The sequence below is a fragment of the Cinclus cinclus genome, chromosome 6 (assembly GCF_963662255.1).
Source record: "Cinclus cinclus chromosome 6, bCinCin1.1, whole genome shotgun sequence".
NCBI classification, from domain to species: domain Eukaryota; kingdom Metazoa; phylum Chordata; class Aves; order Passeriformes; family Cinclidae; genus Cinclus; species Cinclus cinclus.
Window position 1 is genome coordinate 8,167,212 of NC_085051.1, and position 19,745 is coordinate 8,186,956.

Consider the following 19,745-nt stretch of genomic DNA (forward strand, 5'->3'; position numbering starts at 1 on the left):
GGTTTTGCACAAGGCTTTGCCCTGTCCCCATGTACCTAACAGCACCATTCTGCTGGGTTTCATGGCAGTGAAATGCAGGAGGCCAGGCAGTAAGGGTTTTGCTAGTCCAGGTTTGGACAGGCTGTAGTTAATGGTTCCAGTGCTGTGTGCACAAGGGCTTGCAGGCTCCCACTCCAGACTTTGCTGCTGTGTGTGTGAGGTCTGAACAGGGATTCATGTGGTGAAAGGAAAACCCTTCATTCTCAGAGGGGCAAGAGGCTGGACCAAACCAGGTTTGGGTTCTGGTATTTTGCCTCCTGCCCCCCAAAACAGGACATGGATGAAATGTGTTTGTTAGTCAGGGAAGGGGAGTTACAGGGGGAAGAACATGGAGCTGATGTGTTTCTACCTCCCTTTTCCTGTTGCTCCTACATTCCTTTTGCCAAGCTGCCAAATCCTGCCTTTCTCCATTTATGTTTCCTTGCTCTTCCGAAAGCTCCCAGCACTGAAGTCTGGATTTTGTGCTTTGTAGTTCAGGCTCTGGGAACGCTGTGCATAAATTTAGTCAACTCACTCAGGATGGTCACTGGAAACCTACTTATTGCCATGGAGACTTGGGCTTGCTATAAGCTTTTCCATTTTGCTCTTGGGCATAGGTTTGGTACCTGCTGGCTGTGAGGGAGAAGTCCTTTGGCTCTCTTGGCTTGTCAAATGCCAGGCAGTTGATTCTGTTGCCAGCTCCAAAGTGGACTGGGAACAGTGAGAGTTTCATTCCAGAGCAATAACATTATGCAACTGTAAACACGTTAAAACTTAATTGCCTGTTTAGGATTGAGCAGTGTTAATGACAAAGCCTAGATAGGTCAGTCCAAGAGGGACACGTGAAGGAGACTTTGCTTAAAAAAAAGGGCCGGAATGATAAGAAGTGACTCAGGTTTAGTACTGATCACTGACAGCAATATTCATTTGAGTGTTTTCATGCAGTGTTGAGTTTCTTGATAGAGGGAAAAAAGGGTGTTTTTTTTCCAAAGAAAATACAGATTTTTGAGAGTTAACCAAAGGTGATATTAAACTTTTTCTATATCTCAGTGCCACTAGTTGGAAAGGGAGAACTGTTTTTGACATTGAAGAAATCTGCATCTCTGTTTTGGTGTTTGTCTTTTGAGTTATAAAACATCTTATGCATACACAGAAATATGAAAGGAGGCCAATACACTAATTATGTAATGAGCGCCAGTGTGTTCTCACTCTGGTGGGTAGTTAGCTCCACTTGGAAAAACAGCTACTTTGAGCATGAAAAGCCTTTCAGTGTTTGAAACACAAGAATCTGACATACCCATGTTTTAGTATTACTTGAAGTACTGCCTTTTAAGTTCTGCGGGTTTTGAGAGCAAAAGATAAACTTGTCTCGTAAAATTGATTCTATTAATGTTTGAAGTAAGTTTTGCATTTCTAGCTTAGTCATTTCAGGCTGCTCCATACTTACTGGAAATAATTTTCATGAGGTGAAAAGGAAAATATTTTTCTTTGCGCATTCTAGACTGATTTTTCTCTTCCCATTAGCACATGCCAGAGATATGGAAAGGTTGAAAACAATGTGTTTTACTATGTGGAACAGGCAAAGCATAATCTGGGTTGGTGTGTAACTGGTTTTTTCCAAGGCTGGATTCAATGGTGGAAACAAGTCACTTCTCCTCATTTTTAACTCTCAATACCCTTGAACTATTCCATAATTTCATAGTTCTGATTCTTAGCCCAAAAACCCAAAACAAACCCATGACTTAATAGGTATGAAAATTTGCTTGCTAGGAACTTTCAAATATATGTGGGCTCTTGGTCACTGTGTGCTACCTAAGCCCCTTAGGTTTAAAGTGAAGTGACTGTTAAGTACCCTAGAAATAAGCCTAGATATTTAAATTTTATTTGCTTGTTTTGTTTTAGACTGTATATTTGCCATTTCTGTGCAGTCATTATTTGGAATAATTGGTCTATATGCAGTACAAACATCATGATGAAAACTTATCTCAGATCCCACTGGTTTTTTCACCTGATACCCTGCACTTCCCCCAGTTGTTCTTTTCCTGCTCTCTTCAGCTGCTCAGATTTGTGAGTGGCTTGCTTGATACTCAGTCTACAGACCAGAATGATAGCAGTAAACCAACATATCACTTGGAGATTAAACAACTAAATTCCAATCGTGTATCTTGGTCAGAAATGTTCCTAGACGTGCAACAGTCACAGCTTCATCTTTCTATTGCCTGAAATTACTATTTTACAGTATTTTATATTTGATGAATTGAAAATGTTTCTTGTTTTAATTACAGATGTTTTCATCATTGATATAAATTTTCTGGCCATGTGGTTGCTTGTAATTCATGGCGACTTGTGCACTCGAGTGGTGTTGCATTTTCTTGTGTAATAAGGGTTTTTGCTTGATCAAATTCCAAGCAAATTTAGTTATTTGTAGAGTACCCCTAATAGACAACTTACATCAACAGCCTTTCAGGAATTACCTATGTTTCTTTCAAGTGTTTCCCCTAGGTTAAATACTACCTTCCTGTCATGTAGCATTTATTGGTCTGTGATGTAGCATTTATTGGTCTGTGATGTGCTGTCTGTGAGACCTATGAATTATGTTTGTAATGAACATGAAGGGAACCTGTTCCCTGAAAGCTGGAATGTTCCTGGATGGGGATCTTGGAAGTTCCCAAGTGTGTCAGCTCAGTCAGGCTTGACAGCTCAGCACTAATGGCTCAAGCTTTTGGAAGGATGTTTATATTGTGGCATCTAAATACTGAAGGTTGAAGGTCAGCTCTGAAGGTTGAGGTAGAAGAAATGCTATTGCTTTAAAAAATCCTGGAGCTTGGGATCAAAAGAAACCCCAGAAAATGTATTACCGAACAGGAACCAACTTACTTGCTCAGTGTGGCTTTTTGTTGAGAATATTTATTTCTGGCAGCAAGAGGGACATGTTTGGAATGATTCAGTTGGGTCAGAAAGTTACTTTCTTCAGTAAACATTTCAGTTTAGTGTGGAATATGGGTTTTTGCCAGAATGTTCTAATCAGCAGGGAATATTTCCCTCGTAAATTCAGCACTCTCCCACCGATTCGTGTGAGTGCTCTGAAGTGCTTATTGTGAGTTCCATTCTTGTCAATCCCCAACTCTGTGTTTTTATTATTTTGATGGCAGCCAGAAACAGAGCAGAACTTCATTCTGTTGCTCTCAGTCTTCTTAATTACAGAAAAGTAACACAGCTTTGTGGACAAGTGGGAAAGTTTCTCAGGATTTTTTCCTTTTTCTTTTTATTCTCTCTGTACATTCATCTAATGCCAAGGAAGAAATTACAAGACAACTCAAATTTTTTTGAGATTATAAAGCTGCAAATAGTTTCTCTGCTTTTGAACTGCTTAAGGAAATCACAAATTGTCTCCCATGGAAGGGTAAGTATTAAAACTAGAAAGGACATGTCTTTTGGCAGTGTCAGCTGAAACTAAAGACATTCAAATGTTCTTTCTTAGGCAGCTCACGGGACTGGAAGCAACTCTTATTTTGTCAAAACAAACAGCAATGGAGGTGTTATGCAATGCCTGCAATCCCTGTCGGTGTGTTTATGCAGCAGCAATATAAATTCCTGTGTGCACTCTTGTTCTGGGTCATCTGACAGTGTGATGGTTCATGTCACAACTGGGATCTATTTGTGCTACAATTTATATTTATGCAGGAGTATGCAATGGACTGGAACTCTCTGTCCTGTCTGAAGAGCGGATAGCCTTCCTTTCAAATATACACTGGTTTTCGTGTGGGGAAGCTCATGCAGATAAAAAGATATACATTGATGCTATGCAGTGATTTGAAGTTGAAAAAGGATGATGAGACAGTGTCTGGTAGTCCTTGCTGTGCACTTCATCCTGTTCTCAAGGCTTGAGATAGAGGTTGGAAAAATATGACTTCCCATGTCAGGCTAGCGTCACCTGAAGAATTGGGCAATATTGATGTTTCTAAATGTTGACATCAGCATTTTTAGGGTTGTTAAAATTACTCTTCTTATATTACTACAAATTTGGAAGGGGAAACCACCAAGAAAGTAAGTTCATACCAACCTCTTCTCAGTAGTACGTAATTATCTAATCTGTAAAGATAAGCAGGGACTGCAGTGAAAAATGGCAGCTTTGGTTTCTGGTTTACCTGAGCTCATGTGAGAGCAGAAGGGGAGTGTGCTGCCAATTCCCTGGGAGTCTTGGAAGCTCCCACAGGTGGGATGTTGAAGGTGCAGGAAAAGCTTGGATGTGAAGGAGCATTGTACTGAGAAAGCTTGTAGTAGAGTCAGTATTTCTGTCAGCTGCAGTGAAGCTTGAAGTAGGTTTTTCCTCTCTTGGTTTATCTTGCACTCAGGACCGTTTTGTGTGTGCAAAAGTTCTGGTAGCTGTATTTACAGATCAAGTAGTTTTGGAAGTATTTCCTGGCCATTTTTAAAATAATAGGTTTTGGTTGGTTGGTTTGGTTTGGTTTTTTTTTTTTTTCAGAATGCAAATGAAATACTGCAGTGAAATATTTATGTGAATGTAATTATTGTGTTAAAGAAATCAAATAATTTAGCAGTTGAGAAAGGAAAATAAATGAAGATTTTTGCAGTTTTTTGCTGATGAAGCGGGGGGACTGTAACTTTTTTCCAGTGAGCAGATTTTGATTTAGGAAGAGGAATTACAGGGATGGATTCTGCATCTGTGGTGGTGGTATTGCTGTATTTTCACAGCAACTTTTAAAAGCCTGAGACGTTAGTAATTCCAGAGGAGTTAATTCCAGGTATGTATTGTGCAACATATTTTTTTGTCTTTTCAGTCATCTGTATATTTTAGAATAAAGTTTACCAAATGCATATTGGAAATTGCAGTGTCTTTTGACTGTCTGCTTGTTTTAGCTGCATGTTCAAATTTGCAGATGGGCTTAGTATAATTAGTTGGTTGATGTGGCCTTTTGCTTTTAAGCATGTGCATTCTGTCACTTTGAATTTTGCTGCAGAACAGCTCCATCTTAAGCTTTCACTTGATATGCAGCTGCTGGCTGATAAGCAGTGTGTTTTACAGAGTTTGGAAAAAGTAGAGAAGCACCAATTGTGTCTCCACTTAACTGGCTATTTGTGTTCACTTTGTCCTGCTAATGGCCAGTGCAGCTGTACAGATACATTGTTTATTAGGCAAGGCTCTTGTTTATGAGTGTTTTCCTTATTTTGGACAACAGAAAGGAGTGTTATTTACTAGCATTTCGATGTTTTCTTATCCAAGTGCTCCCAATGCGTTGACTGGCCACTGGAGTGACTGAGGCATATTTATTTTCACATAAAAAATTGCATTGACAGGACACAAGGGTTACTTTCTTGTGAGGCTTTTTTCTAAAGGATGGGATTTGTTCACATTCACATTGTCAGTTCTCAACGTCTAGCATGGTTCAGATTAGAATTTAAATTTTGCCAGGGTAGATAAAATTACACTTTGTGTTTGCTTCTAAATGTGGTGTGTTGTTGTACCTTTTGTTCTATTCAGAGTATGCTCCCTGAGGTTATAGAACATTTAAATGTTTTTTGTATTAAGTATTTTTAGTGAGGCTGTTGATAGAGAGGGGAAATGGTTTAGGCTGCAGTCGCTTTGCAGATTATTAGTACAATTGTTTCCTGACAGAAACCCCAAACTGTAGGAGAATGTTCTTTCATATTGACTGTGCTCATTGTAGTAATAAGCATGCAGTAAGTGATGTGAGTTAGCTCCACTCCTGTTCCCTGATGACACTACAGTCTGTACTATTTCACTTTGTTGGGTTTTATTTATTCAATTTATTGAATTTGAAGGGTGAGCCTTGTGAGGGTTTTGAGCCCCTGGGCTCAGCTTTCACAAAATACTGATTCTAACCCTCAGAGATTTCTCGAATCCTCAGAGGACTGTAGGGAAAGGGCTGCTTTATTCCCTTTTGAGAGACTGGAAGGAAGGATGAATGAAATTCCTGTATTTAGCTGTATTCTGGTATGTGTCAGGGTTATGCATTGCTGATCACAATTAAATACTGACTTGAAATTTGTCATGTTTGTTGGTTTCCTTACTTTGCTGTGCTTAGTGCTCTGTTTTTTTGTCTCCCCTTCAGCAGTTGTTAAAAAAACCCCCAACAAACCAAAACACACAAAACGACTCTCTGAAACCAAACCAAAGTGTGTTACAAATTTGTTTTTCTCTTTGCTTACCAGGGAAATCCCAACTCATATGATTGCCTTGAGACACAAACAAGTTTTCAAAGTCCTGGTCAAACATCTTTTGTCTTTACAGTTGGCAGCATAAAGGTTTTAAGTGTTTGAACTGAAGCTGGCTTAGCATGATTATACAGTTGTATTGGCTTTGCACATCTGAAATGAATGTTTCAAGGAACTGTCAAGTGTTCATATGAATCTGTTCTCACTGTGTCCTGATATTTGATGTGCTTATATTTCTGTCTGGTTTATTCCAGGAATTTGCAGCGCTCACAAAAGAGCTGAATGTATGCAGGGAGCAGCTGCTTGAAAGGGAAGAAGAAATTGCTGAACTGAAAGCAGAAAGAAATAATACAAGGGTCAGTTCCTTGTCTTCTCCAAGCTCACCATTGTTAAAGCATCCAGCTACAGGCAGGAAAACAAATGTTGAATTTGAAAAGCTAGAAGTATTTTTTCCCCCTGATACTTGTACATGAATCCCCATGGAAGTGCAAATGTGTGTGTGTTCATCAAGAAGGTTTGGCAGCTTGTGCACAGCTCCAAATGCTGCTGTGCAGAATCAGGAAAAGCTTGTAAGACTGCACTGCTATCTGCCATCCAGATTTCTTCTTATTAAAATTTTGTAATCCTGCAGCTCTGGGATCAGAGGAGCAGTGGGCAGGTTGTGGTGATCTGTTTGAGCAGCTTACACTGCTAACACTGCTGAAACGTTAAAAACCAGTCCTTATGCTCGTGTCCTTTGTCTCTGAAATTTGAAGTTTAGAACTCTAAACTTGATCTTCTAGGAGGCAAAGTTTTCTGCAGCTGTGCAGAGTAGGAATAAACATTGTTCCTTTTTTTCCCCTTTTGCTTTAGCTACTACTGGAACATTTGGAGTGTCTTGTCTCCAGGCATGAGCGATCCCTCAGGATGACTGTTGTGAAGAGGCAAGCTCAGTCTCCAGCAGGAGTTTCTAGTGAAGTAGAAGTTCTCAAAGCACTAAAATCTTTATTTGAGCACCACAAAGCCCTTGATGAAAAGGTAATGAAGTTTTATACCTAACATCTTTCTATCCTCTTTCCTTTGTGTGGGCCAGCTAGGTTTTGTACTGAAGTTGTAGAAATCTCTGCAGTGTAACTACATTAGTAACTGTTCTCCTAAATTAAGATGCTGGACTTAACTAAGTCAAGGTGCAGTGGTTTATTCAAGCATTTTATTAATTGTGTTAATGTAAACTCAGCATGGTTCAGAAGTAATATATTTGCTGTTGGAATGCACACAGCTGCCTACCTGTGCAACATCAGGATTTATCCTTTTGATTATCTAATACAAGAAATGGACCAGAGAGAAGAGGAGGAGGGGAATCTGCTTGCACTGGGACAGAAACCTGAATTAAAAGAACTCCCTTCAGTTGTGCTTGATACTAGCAGCAGGATATGCAACTGCTAAAGCTCACTGTGAATTTTGTTGCCAACTTGCAGTTTACCTGAATTTGTGGCCCTTGTATATGAAATCTGGCAAATGATTTTAAGTGCAATTTTACCTGTTCTTCTGTGTAAATGAGAAAAAGCAAGCACAGTCTGTGCCTTGCAGGAGTACAAGAAAGTTCTGGGTATGTTTAATTCTTTAGTGCCTAAATGTATAAGTCATGTTGCTTATGACAAAAAAGGAAAATCTACATTGTAAGATGCACATTATTTGGCTATTTTTTTTTGGTAGTGTGTGTTGTAATTAGTACTGACTCCAGATTAAGAAGGTTTTTAAGTATAATGGAAACGGTGTCCTTCATTATCTGTAAAGGCATGGCAGCAAGTGAAAATTGGTTTCTTTTTGATTTGAATGATTTCAAACAATTTGAAATTACCCTTTCAGGTAAGGGAGAGGTTACGAGTAGCACTTGAAAGATGTAGCTTGTTGGAAGAAGAGCTAGGTACTACACATAAAGAGGTAAGTTTGTCTTAAAAGAAGTCTTCATGTGTCCATTGTGGGTGTTTCAGTCAATATTTGTACAGAGTAATTTATTAAGTTTCACTTTCACTACTTCTTTTGATTTCTTGCCAAATGGAATAATAGTTAATTTTTAACTTAGCTGCTTTGAAAGAGAGCAGGAGAGGAAAAAAACCAGACCTCAACCTCCTGACACCCCCTCTTTCCCTCCCCCCCCCAAAAAAAAAATCCAACAAACCAACCAAAAGAGCTCCTGTGCCTTTAAAATAAGGGTTTGCAGTGGCATCAGTTGAGTGCCTGTGCCAGATTTTATTAATACATACCTGGCAGTAGAATCAGTAATTGTTGTTTTGCTCCTTTGCTTTTGCAGCTGTTCCTTATATTATTAGTGAGAAGGGAATTGACTTGAAACATGTGTCTATAAACTTTTCTTTTAGTTAATGATTCTGAAAGAGCAAAATAATCAGAAGAAAACACTTCCAGATGGGATGCTGGATATAAATCACGAACAAGAAAATACACCAACTACAAATGGGAAGGTACAGCTATTTACTTTGTTTAGCTGACATCTGGTTTTAAATCATTACCTATAACATTTTAATTTTAAGCCATAATAAAATATTTTTGAGCGATCATCTAATTTAAGTCTTAGTTATTGAAATTTCAGCTTTCACAGTGTGTCCAATAATAAAATTATCTCTGGGGAGGGATGTTTACAGGTGAGTAACAATTCATTTTTCAATCTTATTTGCATCATGCCAATACACTTTTTTTTCCCCCTGTTTAATAGAGATCCTCTGATGGTTCGTTGTGCCATGATGAAAACCTTGCTAAAGTGATTGAACTCCAAGACATCATAGATAAACAAAACAAAGAGCAGACACAAATGAAAGAACGCCTCACTTCTTTGTCCAGCAGAGTAACAGAGCTGGAAGAAGATCTAGACACAGCAAGGAAAGACTTAATCAAATCTGAAGAAATGAACACAAAGTTACAGAGGGATGTACGAGAGGTGAGGAAGGAACTGTTAGGATTTGGGGAGTCACAAATGCCATTACTTAATAAAATTTTATTAGTCTCACTGGTGCTCAGTTGAACCTTTGTTTTTGGAAGTCTTTGGTTTGGTAGATGAGAAGAAATTTTTTTTTAGGATATGATTTGGTGCCTGTTTTTTGTTTAAAAGACCAGTCACTGAAGAAAATTTGTCTTCAGGATAAATCTATGACTAACTAGATATTTCATTAATAGATTTGAGATATACCATTGCCAACTTCAGCATGTCCTGTAAGAGATGCTTCATCCTGTCATACATGCTCAGCTTATTGCTCATGCCTCATTTTTTAAAAGATGCACTTGGCTGAGGAATCCCTTTGATTTCAGTGGTGTGGTTGACAGTTCCTGTCACTGCTGAATCCCTCATCTCCAGGGTCCCACATATCCTCATTAGGTAGAATGGGAGCTTAGTTAAATCCCAGAACACTCTCTGACCATCCCCAGCAAGTGAAGATTTGCTGTGTGTGTGTACCATTGGAAAGGACAGTAACAGGTCTGTGGTGTAAGGTATTAAAGACCAGTGGTTCTTAATCATTCACTATTTAAAAAAAAACATTTCTTTCTACTTAATTTTCTACTGAGAAAAATAACCTGATTTTAATTTTTTTTTTTAGTTTGATCACAAAATGATTATTTCTCACATTCTGGCTTCTGTCCTGTGTCTTGCCCAGACTCTGGCCCAGAAGGAGGACATGGAGGAGAGAATCACCACTCTGGAGAAACGCTACCTCGCTGCACAACGTGAAGCTACATCTGTGCATGACCTCAATGATAAACTTGAAAATGAAATTGCCACTAAAGACTCCATGCACCGACAGGTTATGGTTTCAAATGAGATGAAGTACATTTTGCTCAGCATAAAGCTAATGGAGATAATTATCGTTCGTGCCGTGCTGAAGCACTTTGCTTTTAGGAAGATAAATATCAGCTCTAATGTGCTGTTATTAGTGATTGTTTTTCAGGAGCTGGAGTCATACATTACAGAGATTTTTACCCTGGGAATAAAGATGAAACAGCTTTACTGGGAAGGGGAAATGGTTTTGAGAAATTTACTGCACTTCCTCTTGGGGCAGCAGGGCTATTGTCCCTATTAATTGTGGATTTTTAAGTTACTGTATGTGTATCCAAGCATCTTTAGTTTTGTGGGTGAGAATTACTCATTTTGAGCTAAACTTTGAATATTTACATAGTGTGTAGTGATTTTTACAGGCTGTTGCCTTAGTGAGAGAGGAAGTTTGACAAGTGCTTGATGTGAAATAGTCCAACTTTATAAGCTAGAAATGGTTCTTTAAACAGCCATTTTCTAACTAATCACTTCTTTAACCCTCAACACTTGCTGGCCATAACCCTGTGCAGAGTGAAGATAAGAACAGGCAACTGCAAGAGCGACTGGAACTGGCTGAGCAAAAGCTGCAGCAGACCCTGAGAAAAGCTGAGACTTTGCCAGAGGTGGAGGCTGAGCTGGCACAGAGAGTGGCAGCACTTACAAAGGTGAGGTGGTGGCACAGTGTCCTCCATACTCCCTCCTCCTCTGGTGTCCCAGTGCAGGAAATCTGTTCCTACTGTTGGTTTGATTACATTTGGTTTCCAGTTTTTCCATAAATAATTCAGAAAATATTTGTTTATTTCCTATTTTTTTCCATTAATTTCTCTGAAGACACTCTGATTTACGTATTTTTTATTTAAAAAATGTTTTTAATCTTTTTTGTTTGTTTGTTTTTGCTCTTTGGAACTCGAACGGGTTTTCTCTTAAATCTTCTACATCATAAAAAAACCTCTCTGAATTATTATTTTGGTGCTTTTTATTAAAATTATTCAATAATAAGCATAAAGTTTTCTAAACATGAACTGTTTCTGAAAGAGAAACCTAGATTTCTTCCACTGCTAGCTAAGTGAAGCAAATGGGGAGCAAGAGAAGTTGGGGTACTAGCAAATATCAAGATTTTTAGAGGGCAGCAAATGGAGTAATGAGATCTGAAGAATTCTATTTAGTTAACTACAAATGAGCCTTTTCAAGTGTGTGTGTGCATGCTTTCTTTCAAAGGCTTAGTTTCATTTCTTTCCCTGTTATCTTTCCTGTCCCTAACTGGCTCTGTAGTCTGACCTTTTGTCTCCTGGGAGCTCTGCTGCTAAAGATGCTAAAGTTTTGGAACTTGCCACCAAGCTTAGGAAGGTAGAATTTGTATCTTAGTCCTTGTCTCTGCTTGCTGCTTTCTGCTTTGCCATGATTACTAACAAAGGGTCCCATCGTCAAGGCTAGTGAGGAGAAACTGAAAATGCACTCAGTCTTCCTTTTTAGTTTTTTTTTGGTTTTGGGTTTTATTTCTTGGGGGTATGAATGAACTTTGGTGTCGCAAGCTCGTTTGCAAATAGTAGTTGATTCGTGGTACTTAGGGGTGAGAGGTTTCATCATTTTGCCACTTCCCATTTGAACTCCTGCAAGGTGCTTTTGGTGACAGAAAAGCATCTGTTCTGCATTGTCCTTTACCATAAATGGCGGTTGTGCAAAGCATGTTAGAAATATTCCTGTGCTTCAGTGTTTCTGTGCTTTAGAAGCCTGAGAAAACCCACCCAAATTCTAATTTTGCTCTCAAATTGACAGGCTGAGGAGAGACACGGCAATATTGAGGAGCGACTGAGACAGATGGAGGCACAGCTTGAAGAGAAGAATCAAGAACTGCAAAGGGTACTGCACATCATTTGGACAAAGATAAAAAGCTGAAAGAAAGAACCTCATCCTCTTTATTTCTCATCTTTAAAATAAAGCCAGAGTTTAGTCTGGCTGGTAGTGAGTCATTGTACTGTTGCTAACCTTAAATCTCAAGGAAAACGTGCTGGAAGTCTCCAATGAAAGTTTGAAGAAACTTGCTGAATTAAATGGCTATGGAAAAATTGGTTCCTAGGTTATAAATAATGGAATCCATTCTGAATTGTGCCTTCTAAATTTTTTTTTAATGTAGGCTTAGATTTTTAAACTTCTGATCTTGAATCAATTATTAAAGACTGAAGTGTCCCTTAGATTCCCTTTACAGAGCCCTGGAGGCACACGCAGTGTTCCTCTGTGGAAAAACACTGCTCTTAAAGAGAATGCATTTGGATTAAAGAAAGTTTGCTGCCTTCATAACCTGAAAATTGTTAAAGATATTGCAAATCTCAAGTTATTTCAGTAGCTTTTTTGTGTCTCAGGCTAGACAGAGAGAGAAGATGAATGAAGAGCATAATAAACGTTTGTCAGAAACTGTTGATAAGCTCCTATCTGAATCCAATGAAAGGCTCCAGCTTCATCTCAAGGAGAGGATGGCTGCCCTGGAAGATAAGGTAACAAGTCACATTCCAGTAATGAATGTGTAATTCTGTAATGATTTGAGCCTTCTGCAACGTGTCTGTAACTTCAGCAAATAAACACAAACACCTTATTAATAAGTAGTTGCTGTTAAAGCTTTTTTTTTTTTGTGTGGATTTTTAAAATATGCTCTTAAAATAATTTTTGAGGTTGTCCCATGGCACTGTACTGTGGTGTTGAGAAGGCAGCTTTTAAGAAGCTTTATCCTTTTTTACTTAACTGGTGCAGATTGCATAAATAGGTTCCTCCAGTGTAATACAGGAAGCCTAAAGCATTGGAACTTTGACCTTTCCAGTTCAGTTTCCTTTGTTTCCCACTGCTTTTGGCTGTACCAGTTCCCCTGAGTCATTGTGGGATTTCTGCAATTTGCTTTTCTTCTCAGGTAGTTCATTTTGAGACTCATTTTATGAGTGTAAATGGGTTGTTCGTGCATTGTCAGTGCACATCTTGGAGTTTTCCCCTGCATTGATCTCTTCTGACACACTTTTTACTCCTCTTCTTGCCTTCTGCTTTTGGATCTAGGTCCTATGGATTATTCTTCCATGCACAGCTGGAAATTAGATCCTTTACTCTGCATCCAGCAAAGCAATGTCTTCTAAAGTGGCACTTTGCTCGATGCTGACTTTGAATTGCTTGGTTTTGGATTAAAATGTATTTGTTTTCTTTTACTAGAGGGTGAAATGATCATCTGGGGAAATGTTTCAGGAAAAGTTGAGTGTCTTTGGTTTTAAAGTTGTGGTAATAAAATGCTTTGGAATGCAAACGGTGTTTCCAGACTCTTACTGAATGTTTGCTTCCTCTTGCATTCATGAATAATGCTTGAAGAATAGGTGATGTCTGACACCCTCTTATGCTCCAAACCATAACTACATTTGCAAATAATAAGGAAAATCTGCTTGTCCTTTACTGTAAAGGACAAATCCACTTGTCCTTAACAGCTTCTAGAAAAGTGTTCTTGTTGAGGCTTCCAGCTCATTCTTTTATGCTAAGCTGGGAAGAAACAAACAGGTAACAGTTTAAGACACTGTTCTGATCATGTGGTCTTTCTTGAATTACTTTGAATTATTCCATAATTATTCCCTTTTTTTACTAGTTAGACTGTGAAATGGAGCTTTAAAAGGCTGCTTATAGCTATTAAAGATTTATGGAACCAGTATTATTGCTAAATCCATTATTTAGAGGGCTGTACACCTGGAAGGATAAACCTTCAACTACAGTCAAAGTGAAATGATGGAAACAATCAAGGATCTGTAATTTAAGATGCATTTGTGTAGTGTTGACTGCATTTTTTTATACTCTTCCTGGTTATGGTTTAAAAGTGTAAAGTTTGAGTGACTTAATTTGTGATGCCTTTAATTTCAGAATTCACTTCTTCAAGAAATTGAAAATGCAAAAAAACAAATAGAAGAACTTCAGCATGAAAAGGTAGATTTGCATTTCTGAAATATTACCTTGGAACTTAATTGCTGTTTTACTACATAGCAGTATCAGATTTTAATTACTCATAAAACTTAACATTTCCTGCTCTGTTTAAGAGAAAGGAGCTGTTACTGCTTATTTTATGGTATTGTGTGCAACAGTTTTAGGAGGATTTTATAGGTAATACATAACCTTTTAGTCCAAGACATAACACACTTTTGAATATGTAAAGTGCCTGGATATGTTGGCAATTGGCCAAAGTTTGGAGATTGTGCAGAATTTTTATACGGTTGTACATATGACCTTGAACAGCAAAACCAAACAAGACATATTTTTAATGTTGGGCATTTTTCCATTGGGTTTCAACTCAAAGCATTGAATGTCACAAAATGCTTGTACAACTGCAAACATTTTTTTTTCTCAAGTTTTAAGAACTGGGGTACAGAGGGAGGAATATTTATTAGACTTGGCTGCTCCTTGGCAATAGCAGCTGCCTGGTGTTCTGCTTGTCCTGGAAATGACAAGGTCCCTCCTTACAGATGTTCATTATCAGCCACTTTTTATTTTATTTAGGCTTTCATTGTTTTCTCATTAATTGTATTTCTCTGCTGCTAAATTCAGGGTTTCTTAGAGCATGTAAAAATGTCCAAGTTAAAAGTGAATGCCTTTAGATCCTTTTGTGCAAAGAACTTGAACAAATCTTGTTTCTTATCATCACTTAATTATAATTAACTTAGAAGCATGTGAACTAATAGCTGATTTAAAATACATATTGTCATTACTAGAGTCAGGGTAGAGAGGCAACAGAACTATTGTGGGATGTCCTTTTGTGACAGTGCTGTATTGTGTGTAGCAAAAACAATGTTTAAATAGTTGAAGGGTATATCTTAAAATCTATTATTTCCAAGTTTCAGAGAAATGAGATAAAAAAACCCCTAAATGTTAGTTGTATTTGACACTAATTTTTAAAAAAAGCATGTAATATGTGTTTTTAATTTATTTTTCCAGGATCAACTTGTATTAAATGTTGATGCGCTAAGGGCTGAAAATGACCAAGTGAGACTCAGAGCCACATCACTTCATCATAGGTACCAGCAGTAGTTCTGTTTCTTCCTATTTTCTTTAAGGTCACTATGCTAAATACAATTTGGTATATTATAAACAAAAATACTTTAGTCATAGCTATAAAACTCATTTTTATAGAGTGTACAAAGCAATTTTTATACTGCTTAGAAACAACTGGCAGTGGTGGGACAAGAAGAATCCCTTGGGTGGATCCCTTTTTTTTTGTTTGTTTGTTTTTTGTTTGTTTGTTTTTTTTTTTTTTTGTTTCTTTCTCCCTTTGTAAGGATGAAATGTTTGTTTTGTGTTGCAGCAGGCCGGATTTCAGATTCCCTGTGCCATCCTCCTCTGTGGGGGACAGTCACACTGACTCCTATGGCACCTCCTCCGTGCTGAGGCGGCCCCAGAAGGGGCGTCTGGCTGCTCTCAGGGACGAGCCTTCAAAGGTGAGGAGGGAAAATATAAATAACACTGTGACAGACAAACAGATTTGGTCAGTGCATGATGCTAATCGGGTGCAAGGAGGTTTTAGAATTGGGAGCACCTGGCAATGAACTCCTGGATTTTATAGATCCTGTGTCACCAACTCATGAACAGCTGCTGGTCCTTTTAATTGTTAGCAAACAGTTGCAAGATTATGGTTTGGAACACCAGGGGTTTTTTTGTTTGTTTGTTTGTTTTTTAATTTTTGTTGTGTTTGTTTTCTTAAATTTTTAAGTTTTGATAAGCCCGTAAAGCACAATTTGAAACAGTCCTACTTTTGTATCTGTACTCTAATCTCAACACGTTACTGTTCTGCACGTGATATCCATTTCCTTTCAGGACATGAGTACTCATTACATAAAACTGATTCCGTTGGAACTGATAGCAAAATTCTACTGTAATTAAAATCATGTATCACCAAAATATGTGGTATTATAACTGACTCAATGAGCCTGTTCTGCATCTTGCAGTTAGATGAAATTTAAAATTTCCTACATTATAGCATTTTTAAAAATATTTCTCTAAACATTGCTGTCTTGACGGATGCATTTGCCGTGTAAGTGGACTAACATAAATTACTTTAAACATCTCGATAAGCAGTAGAGATGTCGTCTTTTTCCCATTTGAGCTTGGATTTATTTCTTTAATGGATTCTTGTAGGTTCAGACCCTGAATGAGCAGGACTGGGAGCGGGCCCAGCAAGCCAGTGTGCTGGCAAACGTGGCACAAGCATTCGAGAGTGATGTGGATGTGTCTGACGTGGAGGACGACAGGGAGACCATTTTCAGCTCGGTTGATCTGCTGTCACCAAGTGGTCAGGCTGATGCTCAGACTTTGGCCATAATGCTGCAGGAACAGTTGGATGCCATCAACAAAGAGATCAGGTACGGCCCGGCTGCCGCGGAGCTGTCCATAAAACACGTTGGGAAACGGTAATTTTTCCGCGTTTTCCCGCTTAGCGCCGCGCCTTTCGGTGCGCGGTCCTTGTCGGAACGCCCCGTTCCTCTGAGGCCGTTCTTCCCTCAGGCTGATCCAGGAGGAGAAGGAGAACACGGAGCAGCGCGCGGAGGAGATCGAGAGCCGCGTGGGCAGCGGCGGCCTGGAGGCGCACGGCCGGTTCCGCTCGCTGGGCTCCATCCCGCCCGCCTACGGCGGGGCCCTGGCCGGCTCCTCCCCGCCCGGCAGTGGCCGCTCCACGCCGCGGCGCGTCCCGCACAGCCCGGCCAGGGAGGTGGACAGGCTGGGCATCATGACGCTGGTGGGTACCCACGGCTCCCTCCAAAGAGCGTTCCCGTTCTCTAGGAAATGCCTTGTTTGGTTGGCCCTTCCACTCCTGCTTACTCAGCTGTATTTTTCCTTCCTCTAGGTTTTCCTACTGCTTCCTTTCAACTTCTATAAAAAGTGTAAGATACATAATGATTAGGAAAAACGTTCAGAGCTCAAGTCTATTATTTGGTCAACATCTCGTGCCTAAGTATTTATTCCTTCTGTTGTTACGGTCTTTCTTCAGACTCCTCTCGCAAGAAGAAATAATGTTTTCTTTTCGACCAATTTCTCCCTCTGGTTTAAACTTGATTTTTAGCAGTCCACTATTCCACTAAACACTCAGCTAAATAGCAATTTGCATATTAATCTTGAAGACTGCGATGGAATCACTGCTGTTTGGACATTAATGAATGCTGGTGTCCTCTTTTAGGCTATTAAAGCCTGACCGCTAAAAGAAATATCTGTTAGACCTTGTAGGTGATAAAGTAGTTTAGTCTTAGGAGTTCAGAGAGAAGAAAGATGTTTTCCTTCTTCCGACATTCCTATGACTGCTTAGGAAGATTGATCCTTCTAGGAGCTGCTTTATGCATGTAAACACATGTGTAAAATTAAGACACAAATTTCCCCCTTTCTGGTTTTTACATAAAAGTTAAATAAAATGAACAGTTAAAACCAAGTATTTCAGCTAAGTAAGTTTTCTGGCTTTTTAAAATTAATACCAAAAAGTCTATTTTTTCATAAAAGGAAATCAGTTTGCCGTCTTTGAATTAAAATAAAAATCATTGTGCTAGCTCTAGCCATATATCCAGGGTCAAGCAGTCATCTTCTGAAAAAAAAAAAAAAAGCTATCAAAATTCTGATTGTGGAGTGCTCTATCTTCTAACATTTCACAATAATTAGTTACACTAAATACTTCTCATGCAGAAAACCATATACAAATTTAAGTAGCTCTTTCCCCCAAACCTAGATCAGGAGAATATGTCTTGTCTGAAATCCAAGCAATTGAAAAATGTGAACTGTAATTAAGTTCACTTTAGATCCTAATTGTGCATCAAAGTCACTTGATCTGGTGTTTGCAGCTGCATTTGATTGTACCTGGCAACTGATTTGTGAAAGCTTGAAATGAAGAGTTAGAGAGCAAGAGCTTTCTAGAAACTTTAGGAAGAGATGTCATGAATTATTAGACTGAGTTCTGCTGTGTCTTCCAGTGTTTTAATAGAGAGTTGCATTAGTTTTTGATCATGTAGGCAAATTAGCTTAATGCCAGTGGTTATGCAGCTCAGTCAGTTGAAAGCCCCTCATGATTAAAAAGCATCAACATGATAAATGGTGAAGCCTACAGCTCTCGAGCAGCCCTTGTGGGCAGTTCATTCCATGTGGTGAACATTTTCATTTTTATGCTCATCAGATTTAATTGATGAAAGACCCAGTAATGGTAAAATGAGTCTGCAGTGCGTTGTCAAGAACTTGAGGAGGAACTAGATCATCTTTAAAGGTCCTTCTATGATTCAGTGAACTTATGATTTATTAATGTAGTACTCTGCAGTCAGATTCAACAAAACTTTCCATATTAATGCTGCAAAATTTACATGTATTCTAAATCAAAGACAATTAGAAGTTATCCTTTGTAGGAGGGAAACAACATCCCTCCCCTCCCGTCCCACTTCAAAGGGGACCAACTTTATTTTTGGTCACAGCCTTTTTAAATAATGAGAGCTGTTAAACAAATTATCTAAATTTAACTTTTGTCAGCATCAGTCCGAATAAGCTCTTTGTGTAACTCTTGTTTTATGCACTGGCAGAGGTGAGCACTCCCTGGGAAGTGAGGTACAGTGGATGGAGGATAAAATAAGTGGTGATGAATTCCTACTCAAACATTCCAGCACTTGAAAGCTGTAAGAAGAACAGAATCCTGTTACCGTGTAGAAATGGGCTATTGTTGGCACTCTTTTGACATTATTAAGTCTTGGCTGCTTTTTGTGCAGTGTAGGAAACAGCTGCAGGAATCCCTGGGTTGTGAGGAGGGATGAGTGCAGATGATTTATTAAGGCTGCTGTGACTGACCTGGAGGTTCAAGGCAGGTCCTCACCTTTCCAAAGCAGCACCTTGCACCCCCATGCATTTCACTGGGGTTTTTTGCTGCAAGTATTTTGTGCTAATTTGCCAAAAGTCCCAATACACTCAAGCATCTGTGCTACTTCGGTAGATAACCAGCTCTAAGTGTTTATTTTTTGCTTCCTTTTCCTCACTTCAGGGATACATTTAAGTAATCTGTGATTGAAGGAGTGCTTCATACCCAGTATCTCTCTGTGCCGGTGTTGTAATTGTTGTTTATATTCCCCCTAAGGTGTTTTGTCTGTACTAGTTGTCTCAGTCGGTGCTACAGTTTACAATGAATACAGCTTTTCCCAATTTCTTCTCTTTGCATGCATCTGTCAGCCTAGTGATTTAAGGAAACACCGTAGAAAGGTAAAAATCTTTAGTTTATTTCATGGCGTGCCCCTTCATCTCCCTACCTGTCCCCAAACTCATTAGTGGATAACAGGAACATAAAGCATTTGCAGGGTAATAAAACAAGATTATGGTTTATCATTTTAGCCTACGTGTGGGTTTGTTTTGTGGGTTTTTGTGTTTGCCTGTTTCTGCTGATGTGGAGGACCGTTGTGCTGCTTTCTGTTTGCAACCACTGCTTTGCAGGCTTCATGCATCACTGCTTAATTTTAAAAGCTGTCACTGCACACACAAATAAGTTATTCTTTCTGCCACTCAAACTTTTGTAGCCACAGGTGTGTAGAAACTGACTCCAGAGTCAGTAATCTTGCTAATAATTCTTTCCACAGCTCTCTTCAGTTTTTCTGTCTTTCCAGTAGCTTAAACTAGGGACAGGTATATTGATTTTATGGTGCTGGAGGCATTACTTCAGTACTTAGCCCTATAAATGAATAAAAGATAAGTGCATACTTTCTCAGCTCAGTAGCTG

The 19,745-nt window shown here is 38.9% G+C and overlaps 1 protein-coding gene across 3 annotated transcripts in view; it reads left to right on the forward strand.

The window, feature by feature from the left end:
• The window catches only part of PPFIA1 (PTPRF interacting protein alpha 1), a 49,378-nt gene that overhangs the window by 12,370 nt on the left and 17,263 nt on the right, over nucleotides 1-19,745 (forward strand). For 2 of the 3 annotated variants that reach the window (XM_062495637.1, XM_062495636.1), the window contains exons 2-15: nucleotides 6,471-6,572; nucleotides 7,069-7,233; nucleotides 8,065-8,139; nucleotides 8,577-8,678; nucleotides 8,930-9,151; nucleotides 9,864-10,010; nucleotides 10,549-10,683; nucleotides 11,795-11,878; nucleotides 12,379-12,510; nucleotides 13,898-13,960; nucleotides 14,963-15,042; nucleotides 15,330-15,462; nucleotides 16,160-16,383; nucleotides 16,526-16,757. In XM_062495637.1, the coding sequence (XP_062351621.1) occupies nucleotides 6,471-6,572; nucleotides 7,069-7,233; nucleotides 8,065-8,139; nucleotides 8,577-8,678; nucleotides 8,930-9,151; nucleotides 9,864-10,010; nucleotides 10,549-10,683; nucleotides 11,795-11,878; nucleotides 12,379-12,510; nucleotides 13,898-13,960; nucleotides 14,963-15,042; nucleotides 15,330-15,462; nucleotides 16,160-16,383; nucleotides 16,526-16,757 (1,896 nt within the window). Of the gene's footprint in view, nucleotides 1-6,470; nucleotides 6,573-7,068; nucleotides 7,234-8,064; nucleotides 8,140-8,576; nucleotides 8,679-8,929; nucleotides 9,152-9,863; nucleotides 10,011-10,548; nucleotides 10,684-11,290; nucleotides 11,366-11,794; nucleotides 11,879-12,378; nucleotides 12,511-13,897; nucleotides 13,961-14,962; nucleotides 15,043-15,329; nucleotides 15,463-16,159; nucleotides 16,384-16,525; nucleotides 16,758-19,204; nucleotides 19,235-19,745 lie in introns of all 3 variants that reach the window. The other variant, XM_062495635.1, reaches the window with a different exon arrangement.